The following is a 22,354-nucleotide window of genomic DNA, read 5'->3' on the forward strand; positions in this document are numbered from 1 at the left end:
GAAAGAAGAAAAAGAAAGGAAAGGGTAAGGGTAAGGAAGGGAAGGATATTCAGCTCAGTTGCCCATGAAAAGTAGGTTAGTCATAGGTTCGATGGCTCCCATCTCAGCCACTGCTCCTGACTCTCCCTATCCACTTCTGGCTCCTCCTCCCCGGGGCCTAGATGTCAGAGTTTATGCTAGTTCTATAGGTCCTACTCCAAGCTATTGGCCCAGGATGCTGCCAGTCCCTTGGCCCTGCAGGTCCTGGGCACCTTTGTCCACCTCTGCCCGTGAATTCCGCCCTGACGGCCATCAGGGCCTGTGGATTGGCCAGCCACACCTGGCTCCCTGATTTCCCAGTGTTAGTGAATCCCTCCCTGTCCCTCCAGGGCCACAGGACTGTTCTGCCCCTGAAGCCTCACTGGAACCACCTGATCCTCCAACAGCACCACGCCGGTCCTTTAGCCCAGCCAGTGATGCTGACCACTCACCATGGGGCACGACAGTCTAGGACCCAGTCCCAGCCTTCTTGCCTTGCTGAGTTTGAAGGCCACCCCTCCCTGCTGGTGAAGGCTTCAGCTCCTTCCTGGGGGCCCGCCTCTGACATCACCATTTCTCAGCCGTGCCCACCTGTGCCCTGCCCACCCCACCCACCCCCTCAGGCCTCTGCTTCTCTTGGGACAGAAAGACTTGAAGACTCACCCAGGACTTGACTGCGGCTGAAGAGTCTGCTTCCGACCTCTCGCAAGTGGCTGTATGCAGGCTGTTGTTCTGAGGGTCTCAGTTCTTCACTGGCTGTACCAGTGAAGCGACGTACCATAGCTCTTTGCCTTGTGGACCTTTCCACAGGGCAGCTTGTAATATGGCAACTGGCTTTCACTAGAGTAAGCAAGTGAGAACACCAGAGGGAGCCCCAGGATGGAAGTCAGAGCTGTTCTGTAACCTGTGATACAGTAAGAAATACGTATTTGGTCTTTGACCCCCATTCAGAGATAGAGTTCCTAAATCACAGAGCTCCTAAATCTCAGGAAATTTCCTGGTGGGAGAAATGAGAGTATCTTTTGTTCTAAGGAGGCTTTTTTTTTTTTTTTTTTAAATAGGCTCCACATAGGGATGCCTGGGTGGCTCAGTCGTTAGGAAACTGCCTTCAGCTCAGGTCATGATCCCAGGATCCTGGGATCAAGCCCTACCCCACATGGGGCTCTCTGCTCAGTGGGGAGCCTGCTTCTCCTTCTCCCTCTGCTGCTCCACCTGTTTGTGCCCCCACACACACACTCTCTCTCTGTCAAATAAGCAAATAAGATCTTTTAAAGTAAATAAATAAATAAATAAGTTCCACACCTAACATGGAGCCCAGTGTGGGGCTTGAATTCACAACCCTGAGATCAAGATCAGATCTGAGATCAAAGTCAGATGCTTAACCAACTAAGCCACCCAGGAGCCCCTCTAATGAGGTGATTCTTAGCATGCCCCTCGTTAGCTTCAGGATGGGTGCTGTTCACCAGAAAGACAAAGGAATGATTAGGGGATTGGAACTTTTAGCCCTACCCCCATCCTCACCCCCCAACCTTTGGGTAAGGGAAAGGGGCTAAGGGTTAAGTCAATCACCAACTGCCAATGATCTAATCAACCATGCCTACATGATGTAACCCCCATTAACCTCCAAAATGACAGAGTTCAGAGTTCAGCTTCTAGGTTGCTGAAAACATTGAGGTGCCAGGAAGGTGGCATGCCAGAGAAGGCATCGAAGCTCTGAGAACCTTCCACCAGACCTTGCCTCAGGCATCTCTTCTGTTGGCTGTTTCTGAGTTGTATCCTTTGTTGTTGTTTTGTTTTTAAAATATTTTATTTATTTATTTGAGAGGCAGCGAGTGAGAGCAAAGATGAGAACAGGTTGAGGGGCAGAGGGAGAAGCAGACTCCCCGCTGAGCAGGGAGTCTGACATGGGGCTCCACAATCTCAGGACTCTGGGATCAAGGCCTGAGACAAAGGCAGATGCCCAATGAGCTAAGCCACCCAGGCACCCCCGAGTTGTATCCTTAATAATAATTTGGCAATAGTGAATAAAGTGTTTTCGTGAATCTTGTGAGCCATTCTCATAAATTATCCAAACTGACAAGCTGGTTTATCACAAGGGCAGGTGACCACTTGGACTTGGGACTGGAATCTGGGGTCAGGGGGAGGGTGAATTTTGTGGGACGGAGCCCTTAATCTGTGTAATCTGTGCTAACTCTGGGTACTTAGTGTCAGAATGGAGTTAGAGGCACCTGGTGGCTTAGTCAATTAGCCATCTGGCTCTAGGTTTTGGCTCAGGTCATGATCTTGGGGTACTGAGATCAAGGCCCACATCTGGCTCTATGTTCAGTGCTCAGAGGGAATGTGCTTGGGATTCTCTCCCTCTCCCTCCCCCTTCCCTCTGTGAACTGCTGCCCCCCTTGTGTGTGCTAGCTCTCTTAAATAAATAAATAAATAAATAAATAAATAAATAAATAAAACCTTTAAAAAAATATATTAAATTGTAGGATACCCAGTTGGTCAGAGCAATTGCTGGTGTGGAAAAAACTCACACATTTGGTGTCAGAAATATTGTGAGTAAAAATGGCTCATAATCTAATCTTGGTAGCAAGGGAAAAGAAATAAAGGGCTCAGATATCGGAAAGAAAGAGATAAAACTGTTCCTATTATCAGATAACGTGATTGTCTGCATAGGAAATCCCAAGGTCTCCACAGAAAACACTCCTTAAACCAATAGGTGAATTTAGCAAGGTCACAGGATACGAGGCCAACACACAAAAACAAAACATATTTCTTTTTATATGCTAACAACGTACAAGTGGAAACCAAAATTTTAAAAAAATTAGTATCACTTATGATACTAAAAAATGAAATTCTTAATTATAAACCTAATAACATACACATAGGAAAACTATGACACTCAGATGAAAGTCATCAAGAAAGATCTAAATGGAGAGGGGTGCTTGACTAACTCAACTGGCAGAGCACAAGACTCTTGATCTCGGGGTTGTGAGTTCGAGCCTCATGCTGGATATAGAGATTACTTAAAAATAAAATCTTTAAAAAAAGAAATGGAGAGGGGCGCCAGGGTGGCTCAGTAGGTTAAAGCCTCTGCCTTCTGCTCAGGTCATGATCCCAGGGTCCTGGAATCAAGCCCCACATCTGGATCTCTGCTAAGCAGGGAGCCTGCCTGCCTCTCTGCCCACTTGTGATCTCTGTCTGTCAAATAAATAAATAAATAATCTTTTAAAAAATAATAAAAAATTTTAAAAAGAAATGGAGAAACATACCATGTTCATGAATTGGCACACTTAACATAGTAAAGATGTTAATTCTCCCTAAGTTCATTAAACTCAATACAACAAAAATCCCATCAAGATTGTTTATAGATGGGGCACCTGGGTGGCTCAGTGGGTTAAGCCTCTTCCTTTGGCTCAGGTCATGATCTCAGGGTCCTGGGATTTAGCCCCTTACTGGGCTCTCTGCTCAGCAGGGATCCTGATTCTCCCTCTCTCTATGCCTGCCTCGGTTCCTGCTGGTGATCTCTCGCTGTCAAATAAATAAATAAAATCTTAAAAAAAACAAAAAAAGAAAGAAAAGATTGTTTATAAGCATAGGGACCCCTGGCTGGCTGGCTCAGTCAGTAGAGCATGTGACTCTAGATCTTGTGGCAGTGAGTTTGAGCCCCATATTGGGAGTAGAGAATACTTAAAAATAAAATCGTCATTTATTATTATTATTATTATTATTTAATTATTTTTATTAACATGTAATGTATTATTTGCCCCAGGGGTACAGGTCTGTGATTCATCAGGTTTACACATTTTAAAAATAAAATCTTAACTGTCGTGTGACTAACATAATTTAATAAAAAAATAAATTAAAATAATTAAAATAAGTCCTCTGCAGTGGCAGTATCGTAGCCAATGAGGTTTATCCGAGGCGCAATTATTGCTAATTGAAAATAATTAAAATAAAATCTTAAGAACAAGGATTTTTTATAGACATAGATAAAATGACTCTAAAACTGATATGAAGGGGTGCCTGGCTGGCTCAGTTTGTTGAGCATGTGACTGTTGATCTTGGGGTTGTGAGTTTCAGTCCCTCAATGGGTGTAGAGATTACTTAAAAATACAATCTTAAAAAAAATAGTAAAATCAATGAATTTGATAAGAAAAGGCAAATAGCTAACACAATCTTGCAAAGGAGGAATGAAACAGAGGTAATTACACAACACATTTTAAAGCTAAAGTAATTGAGACAATGTGCTATTGGTGAATGTTTAGATATGCAGACCAATGAAATATGGAGATTTGATTTTTGACATTGGTGCAATGGAGGAAGGATAATTTTTTCAACCAATAATATTGGAACAATTCTATATCCATATACCAAAAAACCTCACTTTGGCTTAAACTTCATGCCTTGTTTTATTTTAAGGATTTTGTTTTATTTATTTATTTTTATTTTTTTGAGTAAAGTGATAAAAGTTTATTAAGCAAGGATATAAAAAAAGCTGTTAGAAGTGAGAGCGGTCCTGACAGGGTTGCCAATAAGGGACTTTAGGGTTGGTCTTTTTACAGAAAGCTAACCAGGGAACTTAAATCCTTTTAACATCTCTATTGATAAAACCTTCAGTGGCTTACTTCCTTCTTAGGGGCTGGTTATTCTTTCTTGGTCACAGGTGATTATGATAAAGACACCCACCCTCACACCCAGGGCTTGCCTTATTTATTTCATTTTATCTTAAAGATTTTATCTTTTAAGTAACCCCTACAGCCACACTAGGGCTAGAACTCAAAAGCCTCAGATCGGGGGTAGCATCTTCACTGACTGATCTAGCCAGGCACCCTCTTTGTGCCTTACTTTATTTTTATTTTTTTTTTAAGATTTTATTATTTATTTGACAGACAGAGATCACAGGTAGGCAGAGAGGCAGGCAGAGAGAGAGGAGGAAGCAGGCTCCCTGCTGAGCAGAGAGCCTGATGCAGGGCTCCATCCCAGGACTCTGGGATCACTACCCGAGCCAAAGGCAGAGGCTTTAACCCACTGAGCCACCCAGGTGCCCCTGTGCCTTACTTTAAAAAATTAAGTCAAATATGATTCTAGAGACATTAAAAACATGTGTGCATCAAGGGATGTGAATAGCTATTTCTCCAAAAAAGACAAGAAGACAGACAAATTGCCAATAATGATATGAAAAGATGGTCAACATCATTAGTCATTAGGAAAATGCAAATCCAACGTGTAATGAAATAGCACTACACACCCATTAGGATGAAGATAATTTAAAAAACAGAAAGTAGGGGCACCTGGGTGGCTCAGTGGGTGAAGCCTCTCGCTGCCTTTGGCTCAGGTCATGATCTCAGGGTCCTGGAATCGAGCCCCACATTGGGTTCTCGGCTCAGCAGGGAACCTGTTTCCCTCTCTCTCTGTCTACTTGTGATTTTTCTCTCTGTCAAATAAATAAATAAAATCTTAAAAAAAGAAAACAGAAGTAACAAGTGTTGGTAAGACTGCGGAGAAATCGGAATTCTTATACTTTTCTGGTACAAATGTAAAATGGTGCAACCACTGTGGAAAAACAATTTATCAGTTCTTCAGAAAGTTAAACAGAATTACCACATGACCAAGCAGTTTTATTACTAGCTATTTACACAAGAGAATTGAAAACAAACACTCAAATAAATATTTGTACATACGTACTGTGTTCATAGCAGCACTACTCATAATAGTCAAAAGATGGAAACAAACCAAGTACCCATCAGTGGATGAACAGATTACTAACTTGCAGCATATATAAGTGATAAGATATTAATGAGTCAGAAAAAGGAATTAAATATGTTTTAAATTTTTTTTAAGTAAATTCTACCCCCAGGTGTGAGGCTCGAGCTCTCGATTCTGAGATCAAGAGCCCCACGCTCCATTGACTGAGCCAGCCAGGCGCCTCGGAAGGAATGAAATATTGACAACTGCTAAAACATGGACAGACTTTGAAAACATGTTAAGTAAAAGAACACGTGTTGGGCCCCTGGGTGGCTCAGTCAGTTAACCATCTGTCTTCCACTCAGGTCATGATCTTGGGCTCCTGGAATGGAGCCCCACATCTGGCTCCCTGCTTCTCCCTCCCCATCTGTCCCTCTCCTAGCTTGTGCTCTCTCTCACTCTCTCAAGTAAATAAATAAAATCTTAAAAAAAATAAAAAAGGGGTGCCTGGGTGGCTCAGTGGGTTAAAGCCTCCGCCTTCGGCTCAGGTCATGATCCCAGCGTCCTGGGATCCAACCAAGCGGAGCAGAGAGCCTGCTTCCCTTCCTCTCTCTCTCTGTCAGCCTTTCTGTCTACTTGTGATCTCTGTCAAATAAATAAATAAAATCTTAAAAAATAAAAAATAAAAAAAAAAGAATACTTACTATTTGTTTTCATTTCATGCAATGTTCAGAATAGGTAAATCCTCAGAAACAGAAACCAAGTAGGTGGTTGCCAGGGGTTGCAGGAAGGGAAAAATGGGTACAGGGTTGTGTTTTGTTTTGAGAAGTGAGATGTTTTGGAACTACATAGAGATTGTGGTTTCGTAATAATATGAATGTACTAAAAGCCATTGAACTGTATACTTTAAAATGGTTAATTTTATGTTATGTGAATTTAAACCCAATAAAAATTAATTGTATAGTTCTTGGATGATGTAATAGAACTTGGTGGTAAAATAAATTTGATTATAGATATAAATATATAAAGTAAAACTATAAAACCTTTAGAAGGGAATGCTGGAGACAATCTTTGTGACCTGGGGTTAGGTAAAGAATTCTTAGCCATGATACTGAAGGAATGATCCATAAAAGGAAAAAAACATTGAACTTCATCAAAATTAAAAACCTTTGCTCTGTAAAAGACGCAATTAAGAAAATGAAAAGATAAGCCACTGGGAAAAATTATTTGCACGTTCTATATGTGATAAGGTCGTGTATCCAGAATATATAAAGAACTGAACTCAAGAAACTGTCACAGACCTGTACCCCTGAAGCAAATAATACATTATACGTTAATTAAAAACAAACAAACAACCGAATTAAAATATGGGCAAAACAGGCATGTCACCAAAGAAGATAAGCAATATTGAATAAGCATATGAAGATGCTGAATAGTATTAGCCAATCTGGAAAAGTAAATTAAAACCACATTGAGATACCATTACAGACCTATCCAGATGGCTATAATGAAAAGAACGGCAGGGATTAGGCCAACTTTCAAGGATGTCTATTAGTAATAGACATTGGGAGCCTGGGGAAAGGACAGCTGGGTAACACAAGCCTCAACGCATCTATTCTGACTGGGCTTTGGCCAGAACTCCATTTATGGCCATTTATTACCTGGCCCCTATATGCTCCTATTCTTCATCTTCTTTTTACGGTTTTATTTATTTATTTGACAGAGAAAGAGAGAGAGAGAGAGCACTAGCAGGGGGAGCAGCAGGCACAGGGAGAAGCAGGCTCTCCGCTGAGCAGGAAGGCTGATGTGGGGCTCAATCCCAGGACCCTGGGATCATGACCTGAGCCAAAGGCAGGCGCTTAAACTACTGAACCACCCAGGAGCCCCAAAAGGATTTAATTTTAAGGAGTCTCTACACCCAATGTGGAGCTTGAACTCACAACCTCCACCAACTGCACCAGCCAGGTGCCCTCTACATGCTCCCATTCTAACAAGGGCCCCTGATTACACTTTGGTCTCAGGTGGTCAAAGTCAGCTGGGAGTCTGTAGCCAATTGTCCTCAAAATGTTTAGGTATTTTCCTTTTCCCAATGCCCAATTACCCAAGTAAATAACTGAAGTCCCTCTGGGAGAAGGCCAGAAGAAATCCTTACCAAGTTCAATTGCCATGTGCAGCAGGGTCCTTCAATCCTGGAGTTCAGCTTCTTCTTCAATCAGTGGGTTCTGGGTTTGAAAAGTGACTTTGTGTAGACACTGGGCAAGGAGGTGTGACTTTTCACCAGAGCAACTGCTCTTTCTTCATCATCATCATCATCCTCATTTTGTTTGTTTTGGTTTGGTTTTGATGGTTCAATTTGAAGAGTACCCTTGTTGGCTAACCAACTATTTTGCCGGTGGTTGGGACAAGTTCTATTAACAACCTCTCTAACTCTCCTCCGTGCTGACCCTATTGGCTGCCATTTCAGTCTTACCGCACACTATGATCATTGCAGCCACCTGGCTTCAACTAGTTAGGCACCGTCACCTGTCCCCTGTTGCTTTGGAGTCCTCTCTGGCCATTGCTGAGTGAACCACTGCAGAGGAGAACAGGTCTGCAAGGGTAAACGATGGAGACGGCTTGCATACCAGGCAGCCTGGCCCCAGACACCACACTTTTCCCAGTTCCCACTACGGCCTGCCAAACCTTTAAAAATAAATGTTAAAATAACCTCTTGGAACCCTTCAAGGGCTGAGGGCTGGGCAAGGGGCTGCCTTTCCGTTTCGTGTTGATGCACTGCCCCCATGTGGCCACATCCCGAACTTCACCCTCATTTGTCTCCCAACACCCTGCCCTCCAGGTTCCCGATCCTTGCTGTAAAGACCCTCCAACCTCACCCTGCTGGGAAGCACACGCCCGCGGGCCTCAGAAAGCACCGTGTGACTTCGGACTGGTTACTAACTCTCCTGGACTTCAGTTCTCTCCTTTCTACAATGGGGTGATGAGGGTCGCCTAAATGACTCAGTTGGCTCAGGGTCTGCCTTCCACTTGGGCCATGATCCTGGGGTCCTGGGATTGAGCCCCGCGACTGGCTCCGGCTGGTTGGGGAGTCTGCTTCTCCCTCTGCCCCTTCCCCTCACGTGCTCTCTCTCAAATCAATAAGATCTTTAAAAATAATAATAAAATGGGTTGATGATAGCAAAGTGAATGGAATGATGAGATAAAATAATACAGCTAAATTCCTGGATCCATAAGGCCCAGTAAACATCACTCTGGTGCTGTAAGGCTGTTCTTTTCTAACTCAGGCACAGTTGGGGGCACCTGGCGGGCTGCGTGGGTGGAGCATGTGACTCTTGATCACCTGGTCTCGAGTTTGAGCCCCATGCTGGGTAGAGCGATTACTAACAAAAGTTTAAAGAATAATAGATTGATCCATCGATCAATCAGGGGTGGGAGCTGTCACCCTCACACCCGTGCTGCAGTCGGGGAGCTGCAAAGTCAGCTGCCAAAGCTGGCGAGCGGTGTTCAATGTGAGGCCACCTCGTTTTCGTTTTTCTTATTTCTTTTTTGTTTTTTAGATTAAAAAAAATTATTTATTTGACACACAGAGATCACAAGTAGGCAGAGAGAGAGAGAAGGAAGCAGGCTCCCTGCTTAGCAGAGAGCCCGATGTGGGGCTCGATCCCAGGACCCTGGGATCATGACCTGAGCCAAAGGCAGAGGCTTTAACCCACTGAGCCACCTAGGCGCCCCACCACCCCCTTTTCAAGGTTCCTTAAGAAACATTCTGCTAGACTAGTTTGGTTGTTGCTGGCTTACCCAAACCACTGTTGAATAAAAGGCACAGAAGTTGCTGAGATCATGGGAGGCCTGGCTCAGACCCCTGATTCTGAGACTCAGGAAGAGAAGTCTGTCACAAGCCAAGGGTCTGCTGCTCGTAATGCTAAAAGGATATTCATCCCCATGGCTGGGGTAGGGAAGTATGTGTTTTCCTCAAGCCTCTCCTTCCTGCCCCAGTCGTTGGAGCCCCCCAGGGGTGAGACTGCCAGGTGCCTTCCTGGACAGGATTTCTGCCCTTAAACAGGCAGCCTGGGGGGAAAGCTGCTTGTCTCCCCTGTCTCACAGAGCAGGAGAGGCAGGCTCAGGGATGATGAACTGCTCCAGCTCCACATAGCCAGCCTGGGCCTGAGCTGGGATTGAGTCTCAGATCTGGCTCTTCCCATGCTTGGCCCTGGGTCACTAGAGCAACACCTCCCGGCCTCCTAGTCAACATGGAGCCCATTCATGAAGACTGATCGCCAGCCTCACATACCAAGAAAGGGAGCCCTGCGCCCATCCTTGCTGAAGGGATCTCTTTCAACCACTAACACAAGCAGGAATGGTTCAGGAGCCATGGCCTCTCCTTCCCAGCAATTAGCTAGGCTTGTCTATCTGAAGGACGTAAGAGGCAGCTGGAAAATTGGGCTGGTAATTGATGAAAGTCTAGGGGAGGTGTCTCACTTAAATGTTCTTTATGGGTGATGACCTCCAGCCTGTAGAATGCTCCAATTCTGGAGATAATGTTCAAATACGGCATAAAGGTCACCAGTTTAATTCCTAATTTTGAGAAAGAAATTTATGTGTATGGCTGGACCAGTTTGTAAAAGTTATTAAGTGGCTTTAAGTGTCTACCCAAAATTTTTCCCAAGGATGACTTTCTAAATGTTCCCAGAGACACTTTTTTGAATTCTCGGCTCCTCTGAATTTCCCATTGGAAAGATAAGGCAGAAATCTTGACGGGGTTTGAGAAGAACGTTCGAAGAACAAATCATCTTGTGTTTTCTAGGAGTGTCCTCATCTTAGTTTACTGTCATATTACATACCATGTCAGATGGATTTTATTCCGTCCAATTTGAGTCAGACCACCTGGGTCAGGGGCTTGGCTTTGACAGGGACGAGACCCAGAAAATCCATTTTATTTCCACATCTTAGTGTTAAGCGTTCTCTAGGCAGCTCTGTGGTGGCCAACGGGACTGTGAGGACTGTTGCTGCTGTGGCTGGGCTGGCCAGCCACGCTTCCACACACTGAGTGCCCATGGGTTTAGACAGACAGGATGTCACCTACACAGGCGGCCAAAGTCAGCATGGTGTCAGCATCTTGTGTCCGGAGTCCCCTGGGATGACGCCGAGCAGGGGGTCCCCAGAGCAGATGGCCCAGGCAGTGAGCCACCGTGCTGTACGGAGAAGCCAGCTGTCACCTCTAGCCCAGTGGCTTCATGGGCAAGGCAGAGGCCTGCAGACATCTTTGGAAGCAGGGAGAAGGGGCAAGTGCTGCCCTTGGGTAGAGGGAGGAGAAGGCCTCACGGTAGGATCCTTACAGACAGGGAGGTGGGTGAATCAGCCCCAGGGCAGCAACTCCCAAGGTTGCTTACCTCCTGCTGCGCCAGGAGGAACTGCAGGGCTGGCTACCAGGATCTGGGTCCCACTCCATGGGGAAAGATGTGTAAGGTTGCTGCCCTCTGGGGCAGAGCTGTTCCCTGAAACTTACTTTCATCCACTGTAAGATGGAGAGATTCAGACTGTCTCACATTTTGGGGTTTGTGGCTAGAGGAGTGTGGGACTCTTGATCTGGGGATCAGGAATTTGAGCCCCATGTTGGGTGTAGAGATTATTAAAAAAAATAAATAGATAAAATGAAACAAGATAGGATCGGGAGGGAGGCAAACCATGAGACTCTTAATCTCACAAAACAAACTGAGGGATGGGGGGGGGGCGGTAGGGAGAGGGTGGTTGGGTTATGGACATTGGGGAGGGTATGTGCTATGGTGAGTGCTTGAAGTGTGTAAACCTGATGATTCACAGACCTGTACCCCTGGGGCTAATAATACATTATATGTTAATTAAAAAAAATTCAATTTATATAAAGAAAGTAAATAAATAAAAAAGGTTGGGTTTTTTTTTTTTAAAGGAATCGCCAACCTTTTTTTTTTAAGATAAAGATCCCATAAGGGTGTCTGGCTGGCTCTGTCAGAATGAGTTTCAGCCCCATGTTGGGTGTAGAGATTACTTAAATAAATAAGCCTTAAAAAAAGTTCACATAGAATTCTCCATTTTAAAGTGTGTACTGTTGGGCTGGCAGAAAGAAAGGGCTACTTAAGATGGCAAAAGTCCCGCCACAAAACCTGAGCTCGGACAGGAGAACAAAGACCCAAGCAGGAATCTGAAAACCCTCCCGTCCCGGGCTCCCATGGACCAATGGGACCCTGACAAGCGGGAATCTGAGACCCTCGCCCTGGGCTCCAGTGGACCAATGGGACCCCATGAGCAGGCGAAATATCCAAATAAGGGAAACTTGCCAAAAGACCCCTGAACTCCCCTTGAGGCCCCTTAAAAGCCCCCTTCTTCCTGTCTTGGGCATGACTTCCGCCACTCTGCTTTCCAGAGTCGCGGAACCTGCCCGAGGGTGCCCACCTCCTCCCGGCACAACTTGCCTGGCTCTCCTTCTCCTGAGTCCTGAAACTTTGCCAGAGAGTGTTTTTAATAAATCTTGCCTTGCACCCACTTTGCCTGGTGTTGTGTTTATCTCGCCGGAAAAACTTTACATGTACAATTCTGTAGGTTTTAGAATATTCCCTGCTATTTGTTCTAGAACATTTTACCAATTCAAATAAGAAATCCTTACCCATTAGCAGTCAGTCACTCTGCACTCTGCTCCCCCAGCTCCTGTGGAGCATGAGTCCACTTTTGTTCTCTCTCAATTTGTCTCTTCTGATCACTTATTTTAAAGGTTTTTATTATTATTTTTTAAAATTTATTTATTTGACAGACAGAAACCACAAGCAGGCAGAGAGAGAGAGGGAGGCAGGCTCCCTGCTGAGCAGAGAGCCCGACGCAGGGCTCGATCCCAGGACCCTGAGATCATGACCTGAGCCGAAGGCAGAGGCTTTAACCAACTGAGCCACCCAGGTGCCCCTGATCACTTATTTTAAATGGAGTCATAGACAGGGGTACCTCAGTGGGTTAAGTGTCTGGCTCTCCATTTCGGCTCAGGTCATGATGTCAGGTCCTGGGATGGAGCTCTGCCCTCAGTGGGGAGGCTTGGGATCCTCTCTCCCTCTGTCTCTCTCATGCTACCATGGGTGTGCTCTCTCTCTCATGCTTTCTAAAATAAATAAATAAATCTTAAAAAAAAAAAAAAAAAGAAAAAAGAAAAAGGAATGGAATCCTGTAATGGATGGTTCATGTCTGGCTTCTTACCCTTGGCATGAGATTTTCAAGGCCCTTCCAAGTTGTAGCATGGCTCCATGTTCCTCTCCTCTCTGTGGCCATGTGATCTCCATTGTGGGGCTACATGGTGTTTGGTTTGTCCCTCCATCACTTGAAGGGTGTTTTGGTTGTTTCCACACTTTGGCTATTATGAGTAATGTTGCTGTGAACATTCATGTGGGAATTTTTGTGTGAACCAATGTTTTTAAGTGTCTTGGGTGCATACCATTCCACCCAGTGGAATCCCTGGGTCAGGAAATGATGACTCCATACTTAATGTTTTGAGGAACAGCCAGACTCTAGCCAGACTCTTTTCCACTGCGGCTGTGTATTTGATATTTTTCTGTACTTCGAAAATAATAAAACCACTTTTAACAGAGCCTGGTCCACAATATTCATTCTTTCACCCCTTAGATTGTTGTGGGGTACTTCCTACGCGCTCAACACTGCTGTAGATAGAGTGGTAAAAACAGAGCAGGCACCCGTGTGTGCGTGCACATATATGTGCATAGCTGTATGATTTTATGTGTATGTAAGTGTGTATGTTACTGCGTGTCTGCGTGTCTGTGTGTTGTGTGCGTGTGGGTGCGTGTGGGTGTGTGTGTATGTTGGGGAGGTGACACTGATGGAATTACCGGTAAACGGGAAAGGGGCTGGGGAGCCTCGGGTGGGCCTGGGATGGCTGGTTTGACTCGGATGGTCAGGAAGCCCTCGCTGACAAAGGGAAGGAGGTGAGGGAACGTGGCCCTTCAAAAAACGGTAGCTGCGAAGGCCGAGGTCCCAAAGCTGTGGTCCAAGGAGCAGCATGGCGGCCGGCGAGGCCAGCGAGGAGGGAATAAAGAGCAGTAGGGGTTGGGCCCAGCAGGGACCGAGCCCAGCAGGGTAACAGGAACCACAACCTGCAGGCCCTCAGGCCACGGGGAGAACTCTGGCTTCCCTCCGGGAGACGTGGCAGCCATCACGAGGCACCGAGGCTCACGGCGACGGGAGCTTCCTGGGTTCTCGCGAGATCGTCCGGCCGCTGTGCGGGGAGGGCGCGGGAGGAGGCGTAGGGGAGGAGACGGCGGGGACGCTGTGGCAACGAGCCTGTTGGCTGGTGATGGTGGCCTGGGTCAGGGGCGACCCTGGAGGTGGTGGAAAGAGGCCAGTGCCTGGACAAATTGTGGAAAGAGAGCGGGCCGGATTTGCTGATTAAATGGATGTGAAGTTCAGGAGAAAGAAAAGTAGAAAATGATCCCAACACATTCTGGCCTGAGCAGCTGCCGTGTTACTTAGAGGGTCAGGGGCCTCCTCGCTTCGTTCAAGGCAGAGCCCCGCATGGGGCTCAGTCAACTAAGTACATGAGAAGGTGGTGGGATCCTCAGGAAGGCCTTTATCAGTGTTGATTCTTTGACACCTGTGTCGCCAGACCTAGGATGATACCTCCGTCCTGTTCTCTCTCTAATAAATAAAAATAAATAAAAGACTCATTGAAATATGCTTAAAGTCTTTTAAAATGTACACTCCACCTTCCTTCCCAGACACACTTCTTAAGTCTCAAACCCTATAGCTCCAGGTTAAAGTGAAAGAGCTTGTTCAGGCTAAATGCCAAACTTTTGTAATTTCTGCCACTGTCCTTTTTTTTCTTTTTTTAAAAAGATTTTATTTATTTATTTATTTATTTAAAGATTTTATTTATTTATTTGACAGGCAGAGATTATAAGCAGGCAGAGAGGCAGGCAGAGAGAGAGAGAGAGAGAGAGAGAGAGGAGGAAGCAGGTTCCCTGCTGAGCAGAAACCCGATGGGGGGCTCGATCCCAGGACCCTGGGATCATGACCTGAGCCGAAGGCAGAGGCTTTAACCCACTGAGCCACCAGGCGCCCCTTTATGTTGTTTTTTAAAGATTTTATTTATGAGAGAAAGAGGGAAAGAGAGAGAGAAAGAGAAAGAGAGAGAGAGAGAGTGTGTGTGTGTGTGTGTGTGTGTGTGTGTGTGTGTGATGAAGGGGTGGAGCAGCGGGAAGGGAGAAAGAGGGGAAAACATCTCAAGCAGACTCCTGGTTAAGCCCAGAGCTTTACTCAGGGCTTGATCCCAGGACCCTGAGGTCATGACCTGAGCTGAAACCCAAGAATGGGATGCTCAACTGATGAAGCCATCCAGGTGCCCCTAAAGATTTTATTTTTAAGTAATCTCTATATCCAGTATGGGGCTCAAATTCATAACCATGAGATCAAGAGTCATATGTCTTACCAACTGAGCCAGCCAAGCACCCCTCCGCCATAATTTTTTTTTTAAGGTTTATTTATTTATTTGAGAGAGAGAACAAGACCATGAACTGGGGGGAGGAGCAGAGAGAGAGGGAGAAAGAAGCAGACTCCCCCTGAGCAGGGAGCCTGATACAGGGCTCCATCCCATGACCTTGAGATCAAGACCTGAGCTGAGATCAAGAGTTGGAGGCTCAACTGACTGAGCCACCCAGATGTCCCTCCACTAACACTTTTAATGCTGTTATTATCTGGAAGCAGTTGGGTGTTCAAAAAGGGAAAACCTGGGGTGCCTGCGTTGCTCAGTGGGTTGCCTCTGCCTTCAGCTCAGGTCATGATCTCAGAGTCCTAAGATTGAGCCCCGCATCAGGCTCTCTGCGCAGCAGGGAGCCTGCTTCCCCCTCTCCCTCTGCCTGCCTCTCTGCCTATTTGTGATGACTTTCTGTCAAATAAATAAATAAATAAATAAATAAATAAATAAATAAATAAAAAGGGAAAACTGACAACAACCAAGACACCAATAGGGACCCTGAAGAGGAAAAAAAAATTAATAAGGAGCAAAGCCTTGTACCCCCTCTGGTCCTGAATGGGAACGCTATCCAAGCAGACGAAGAAATTCTAAAGGTTCTTCCTGATTTTCTCTTTCTAGTCTAACTTGTCCTGTGAAGTTGTAAGTAAGTGTAAGTAAGTAAGTGTAATAAGTAATTCAAAGTCCTTTTCTGGACTGAGGACTGAGGCCACACCTCCACCTATCAGGCCCCGCCTGATCTTCCTGGTCATCCCAGATGACATCAGCAATGGGTGGGAAACAACCTGGGCAGGTCCCGAAAATTCTGTGGGCAAATGTAGCTAAAAATGTCAGCATTAATGAAACACACACACAGACAGAAGACAGGAAACAGGAGAGGAAGCAGGGAGGGACAAAAAGGAGAAATAAGATATTCACGGGTGGGGGGGTGGGCGGTTCAAACTACAGAAATTCCTTGTGGAACAGCTAAGACCCTCGTACACAGATGTCCTAGTCTGTTGTTGGGCACTACTTATATGTTAAGATGATACAATTTAGACATTGAAGTCAAGCTGTGTTATCCACATGAATGAAATGGAAAGTGATGTGTATTGCACAAAGTTTATTTATATATGTACCCAAGAATGTATTCAAATCAGAAAACACAGAAAGGCTGGGTGGCCAAGTGATGATGTTATAAAAGATAATCCATATAAGTCTGGGAGCCTGTTGTAATGTCTGTAATTTATTCTAAATTTCTACTGTACACTCAATGTGATATTTTCCAAGGTAGCTTTAATTCTGAGAGAAGTCAGCTAACAAGGTGGCTGCCATCCAACTGGGCCATACTCCAATGGCAGCTCCAACATGCTCTTTTGCAATTCAACAGACTTTAATTAGCATACTGCATATCCAATTTTTTTTTCTTTTTTTTTGAAGATTTTATTTTTAAGTAATCTCTACACCCAACATGGCTCAAACTTATAACCCTAAGATCAGGAGTCATGTGCTCTACTGACTGAGCCACCCACATGCCCCCCAAAAATGAGTCTTTATTGGTGAAACTAGTGTCTTGTTAATTGCCATGAGAGTCTGTCATAGGCAAGATTAAAGGCATTCAAGTCTGGTCAGAATAGTTTATGGGACTAGGGTATAACAATGAAGTCTTCAGTCCCTAGAGATAGTGGCTGAGGCCTGCTTCCCGGTGACCTGGTCCATTTGCTGATTTAGGAGGCTTACAAAATCTTATCCTAGGAATATGGTTGCTTCCACCTGAAGTAAACCTTTTATGCGGGGTGCGGTCAGAACATCTTAAGGGAGAGCTGGGATTCCATCCAACTTACAGAAGAGGACATCCCAACTGTTTTGTGCCAGCTTTGCTATTAAATGCAGACTGATGTTTTTCTGTGTGCAGCAGAATTCTGAACATGCTCAAATCTGGCAGCAAGATTTAAAGCAGTAGCTCACACACCAGATCCGATTGGACACCTGACCTACCAAATCCAACAGGCTTGGTGACCTTGAGACACCCCCCAGCTGGGAGAGGGAGAAGGGCTCTTTTAGGAAATTGTTTCTGAAAAATTCTCTTGCGGGGAAATGTCTGTAAAAATCGCAAGTTCTCAATGATGCTTAGGCTTAGCCCAAAGCTCTGTACCCCCTGAGAACTCAAAAAGTAGGTAAGATCGGGAGGACAGTGCCCCTGGTTTTTGGAGACAGAGCAGCCATCAAACCACAGGCCACAGCCAACTGTCTACACAGGAAACAAAGTGAGGACCAGGTCCCTGGTGCTTTGTAAAGGATTACTAAAGGCCTCTTAGACCAGAAGAGAGAAACGGTCAGGCTAGGCCTGAGGAAGGCAGTCCTTCGAGGGGTTTGTGCACATGGCCCACAGGCCTTTCAAATCCCCATGCGCACTCAGTAGGGTCTGTGCACGAGCTGTATGCCAAGAAGCAGCCTTGGGGATACAAAATCATACTGCAGGGCTTTTTGATTGACCCTTTACCCACTGCTGTACAGTTCAGCTGACTTGGTAAGACCTGCAGGCTTGCAGGGAGCACCCTACCATGTAATTTGAGGACTGTGACTAGGGCACAACCCACCTGGCAACAGGGGCCTCAAATGCCATGTGGGATTGATCTGGGCCCACATCCTGGAGAGTTCAGTCCTCTTTGAACATTTGAATGTTAACGAAGTTGAGGGAGTGACAATGAACGTCTGTATCTGAGATGTGCTGTGGGGTTCCTTACATAAGGAACTCCCCAAGCTCATCTATTTTATTTCTAGAGCAAATATTTAAGCAGAGATAGGCCGAAAAATAGAACCAAGAGTTAATGTTTACCTATTACCGTACATGGAATGAAGCTTGCGTGTGCCTCCACAACTCTGCGAGCATAGACTTTGAAAACCCAAGATATTTCCTACAAAAGTCGCTGCAGGCTTTCCTCCAAAGGACAGATGCATTTGTTGAAGAGTTCTTAGTGCCAGCTCCTCTGGTATGCTGTTCTCATGCAGTGAAGGCCCACAGGGCAGAGCTCCCCAGATTAGCCTCCACTTACGTTAGAATTTTACTCAATCTATTTCAGGGGCAGGGATCCCATTCAGAAGACCCTTTTCCTCCTACCACCTCCTTCTGCTACCCTTCCTCTCAGTCACCTTTTATTTGCTTTAAATAGATAATGGGATGAATGTTTTGTTACATCTTTTATGGTAATAAGGTACCTGCTATCCTAAGCTACATTTCTTTGGTGAGGGGTGTGAGGGGGAAGTGCCATAGGGAGAAGGGCTATTATATAACCTGAGTCCAGTAAATGGAAGAATTGACTATTCCTTAGTAACAAACCTAGGCTCCAATTCTATTAAATAAATAACAATACAAACTAAATACACGTCCACGTATCTCACTGTAGCCAACCACACAAATGGAATCTTATGACTGCGGCTATGAAAGAATAGGTATTTCTACTTGTTCAAAATAGCTGAAATATGAATGAAAAACAATCTGAGGAAGTAATGAGGTAGATTCTACATCTCAAATTCCAAATTCCATCGTTCTCCATGATGAAATATCCAGGAGTGTAATGTCTATCGCTATCCTACACACAATGATGGTTTAGCAGGAATTAATTTGGGATTCTTAAACACACTGTATCTTCTACTCCATAATTCACACAGAAATAGAAAGAAGTATAGTTTCCAACATTCTCTGTAGGTCTTCTCCTTCACTATCAATTTTTTGGTTCTCTATGAGTCATGACATTAAACTCCTGGAACACCCTGAGCAGAAAGACTTAAATTATATCCAACCAGGAAGTAGAGACAAGCACTACAGAAAGAACACTTCCAATTTATGCCCTACATATTCAAAACTCAACAAAAACCCTGCAAAAATCAGGATCTGGTCCTTAGAAATTTGAGGGTGTAGTAGTAACAAACAATGGTATACTGAATTTTGTCCCCTGTATCTCAAAATCTTCATAATTATTTTTATTCAATAAATCCAACAGCATGATGTTAATTCGGAAACTGAAGAAAAAGGACACAAGAATTTGAAGGGCTTAAATATATTTTTTATATTGATAGTCTGTGTCTTTCTAGCCTAAAATACATTATTATTGATTACATACAGGACGAGGTGAGGTATTTGTAAAATATCTGGTAAAAAATAATTAATATACAGTATTCTACATGAGATGGAATCTTATGAACCTTTAGGTCTGCTGAAGTGTTCAACTGATCATCTAAATTAAACTGCCCTGAATGGACTTACAGTTGTTCCTCAAACCATGTGAAAAAAGGAAGGATCTTACATTTTCCCAGGACTTGTGCAGAAAAGGGAAAGCACATTATTGGCAATTCCTGTTTCTCACATCCAAAGCAATGCATTCACACAAAATGAGGACCTCCACGTTTCGCATAAAAAGGAAAAAAAAACCTATTGGATTAGAGATACAATACTGTCCCTGCATAATGGTTAGGCTAATTCACCAACAGCAAAGAAATTCAAGTGGTCAACAGTCTTGAAAATGCTTTATTGAAATGTGTGACTTATGTGCAGAAGATGTGTTTGAAAAGACCACAGCTTGAAAACTGGTTTTTGAAACGTCTCAACAACCAATTAAAAAAAATAAAAAAAAAAAGAAAATCCCTAATGGACTTGACTTCTAGTATAACTAGAAGCCTGGTGTAAAATTTTCCTTGAAAACATTTTCCATCACAGAAACTAAAGAAAACAAAGCTATTATATTTGGAAGTTGTTGGAGTCTGAAGTTTCAGAGGAGGAGAAGCAACAGTTTTTAGACATGTGGGGTGACTTCTTTTTTGGTTACATTTGGACGAACATGGACTTCACAGTTCTCGGAAGAACACCGGAGGGTGTTCAAGTCTGTATGCTTGTCATGTTGGAGGAACGGAGAAACACAGATGGGAAAGGAAAAGGACGACAGGAGAAAGAGAGGAGACTTGAGAAAGGAGAACTGGAACAAGACATGATTAGGTTAAGTCTAGTTATAAATTTATCAGAAGCTGTGCGCACCTTTTTTAAAAGTCCTAAATTTACATTCCAAAAACTGCCCCCCAACCCCCAAACCCGCTGTCCCTGCCTTGGAGCTATTGTGAAAGTCTATGCACAAAAACTGAAACAGGAAATAAAAAATATCCCGGCCCCTCCGAAACCCAAAACAACCCCCAAAAAGCTGTACATTTTTTTTACACATAGGATTAATAATATAGGCATATAGGTGGCATGATTCAATTAAAAGGCTTTACTTTTTATGCCAGAAAAAACCCAATAAATAAAAGGTGCTAGAGTTAGCATTAAGAATTTGGTTGTGATATACTGACAAAATCTGGGAAGGCAAATCCTCAAAGCTCCCCTGATCTGATCTGTCTCAGCAAACTATGAAGCAAGTACATAAATAACGCAAAATATGATTGAGAATGTGAGATTTTCAAAAACAAAGACAACATAATTCAGGTTAACTTCGTTGAACAGTGAATAAATGAAATTCATCTACACCTGAATAAAACATATTTAACAATTGAAAAAAATTGTCAACAACCACAACAAGTAAAAACTTTAAACACATATGAACAGGCTTTGTTTTGAGGGCACACGGGCACCCCGCAGCAGATTCCGACAGTCGCTTTACTGGTGTGTCTTCTACAGATGAGTTTAAAAAGAGACAGGTTGAGCTCCACACAGGTAGGATGACTAACAGGGCGACAGGACAGCCACACAAGGCAGAGTGCGACCCCTGGCTACGACCCCCAGACTCGGCTGCAGAGCTGGCTTTGTGCGTAGGAGGCACACAAGAAAGGTGACTCGGGCGGACATTATTCAAAAGCTACTTCGCCGTGTAACTCTTCTGCTGCGTAACCATTGAATAATGCTCAGGAAAGCTTTGGGCTTTTTATGTTTGTTTAAGTTTTACTCCTTGTATTTAATTTTTTAAATAACAAGGTCACTAAAACTCATGCACGCTGCAAAAAACCTCATGCAGTAGTTAAGGTAAACCATCCAAGCAGTTTTTATTCATTAATATTCATAAATACACACAGCAGCTTCATTAGAGATTTCAATTTTCCTCTTCAGTTTGAATGTGGAGTATTAGGAGAGCCTTTTGCATGTCAAGGTACAGGAAGCAGAGATCACCCCTGCACTGCTACCTACATTTACCTGCTAGAAGTAAAAATTAGTTAAGTGGAAATGATTATCATATATATTTTCTCTCTTCCTTTGAATGTACACAATGTAACAAGAGTGACAGACCTGAAATTACAATCACCAAACAAACCCAAGATAGTTGTTGTCCACTTTCATTGGCAAATACAGCACAGAGGACATTGTCTGCGAATTGGGATGTCATCAAAGAGGAGGTGGTGGAGGCTCATTTCCTTTATTACTCTCTTTTAAATTTAGGTTTTCTAAAGCAACATCTAAAGGCATAATATCTACACAGCCCATAGCACCAAAATCTGCCATCTCCCCCCGTTCATCCTCGTCGGAGGACGAGCTCTCTTCACGCACTAAAGTGGACAGAAGGAGCTCTTGGACAAACAGGCTGCGGTCTGCGCGCTCACTTTCCATGGACTGGCGCTCTGTTTCTGACATTTTAGGATCGTTCAACCTGCAGGAGTTAAAAAGAAAAGATCTTATTGGTAAAGTGGCAAAGAATGATGGCAGGGTCAATTTCGACGATTTCTGATCCCGTGCAAGCTTTACAGGTGGCCAAACTCTGAAACCTACTGTTGGAACGCCTGACTTTAAGCTGTCACCTTCATTATGCTGCGATACTGTCACCCTTTGGATCCAAAAAAACTATCCCCCCGGGGCACCTGGGTGGCTCAGTTGGCTGAGCGACTGCCTTCAGCTTGGGTTGTGATCCCGCAGTCCCAGGATTGAGTCCCACATCAGGCTCCCTGCTCTGCAGGGAGTCTGCTTATCCCTCTGACCTCTCTTCTCTCATGCTCTCATTCTCTCTCCCAAATAATTAAAATCTTTAAAGAAAAAAAAAAGAAAAGAAAAGAAAAGAAAAGAAACTATCTCCCCACCAGGAGCTCCAAGGCAATATGAACAGGAACAGTCCCTGGTCAAAGGGGCCAAAGATAAGGCCTGGGCTCTACATACATCATGTAATGGCTATGTAACCAGAGACCAGGCTTTTTCTCTGGAAACGCTGCAGC

At 44.2% G+C, this 22,354-nt stretch overlaps 1 protein-coding gene and 1 pseudogene across 1 annotated transcript in view; one reads left to right on the forward strand and one right to left on the reverse strand.

Moving 5' to 3' along the window:
• Positions 1 to 3,891: 3,891 nt before the first annotated feature.
• Positions 3,892 to 4,012, forward strand: LOC132022852 (U4 spliceosomal RNA; annotated as a pseudogene).
• A 17,162-nt stretch (positions 4,013 to 21,174) lies between these two features.
• KCMF1 (potassium channel modulatory factor 1) overlaps positions 21,175 to 22,354 on the reverse strand; it is a 76,631-nt gene continuing 75,451 nt past the window's right edge. The window contains exon 7 of the mRNA XM_059405707.1: positions 21,175 to 21,798. Within this exon, the coding sequence (XP_059261690.1) occupies positions 21,537 to 21,798 (262 nt within the window). The 3' untranslated portion in view covers positions 21,175 to 21,536. The remainder of the gene's footprint in view (positions 21,799 to 22,354) is intronic.

This window comes from Mustela nigripes, chromosome 7, assembly GCF_022355385.1.
Source record: "Mustela nigripes isolate SB6536 chromosome 7, MUSNIG.SB6536, whole genome shotgun sequence".
Classification (NCBI taxonomy): Eukaryota; Metazoa; Chordata; class Mammalia; order Carnivora; family Mustelidae; genus Mustela; species Mustela nigripes.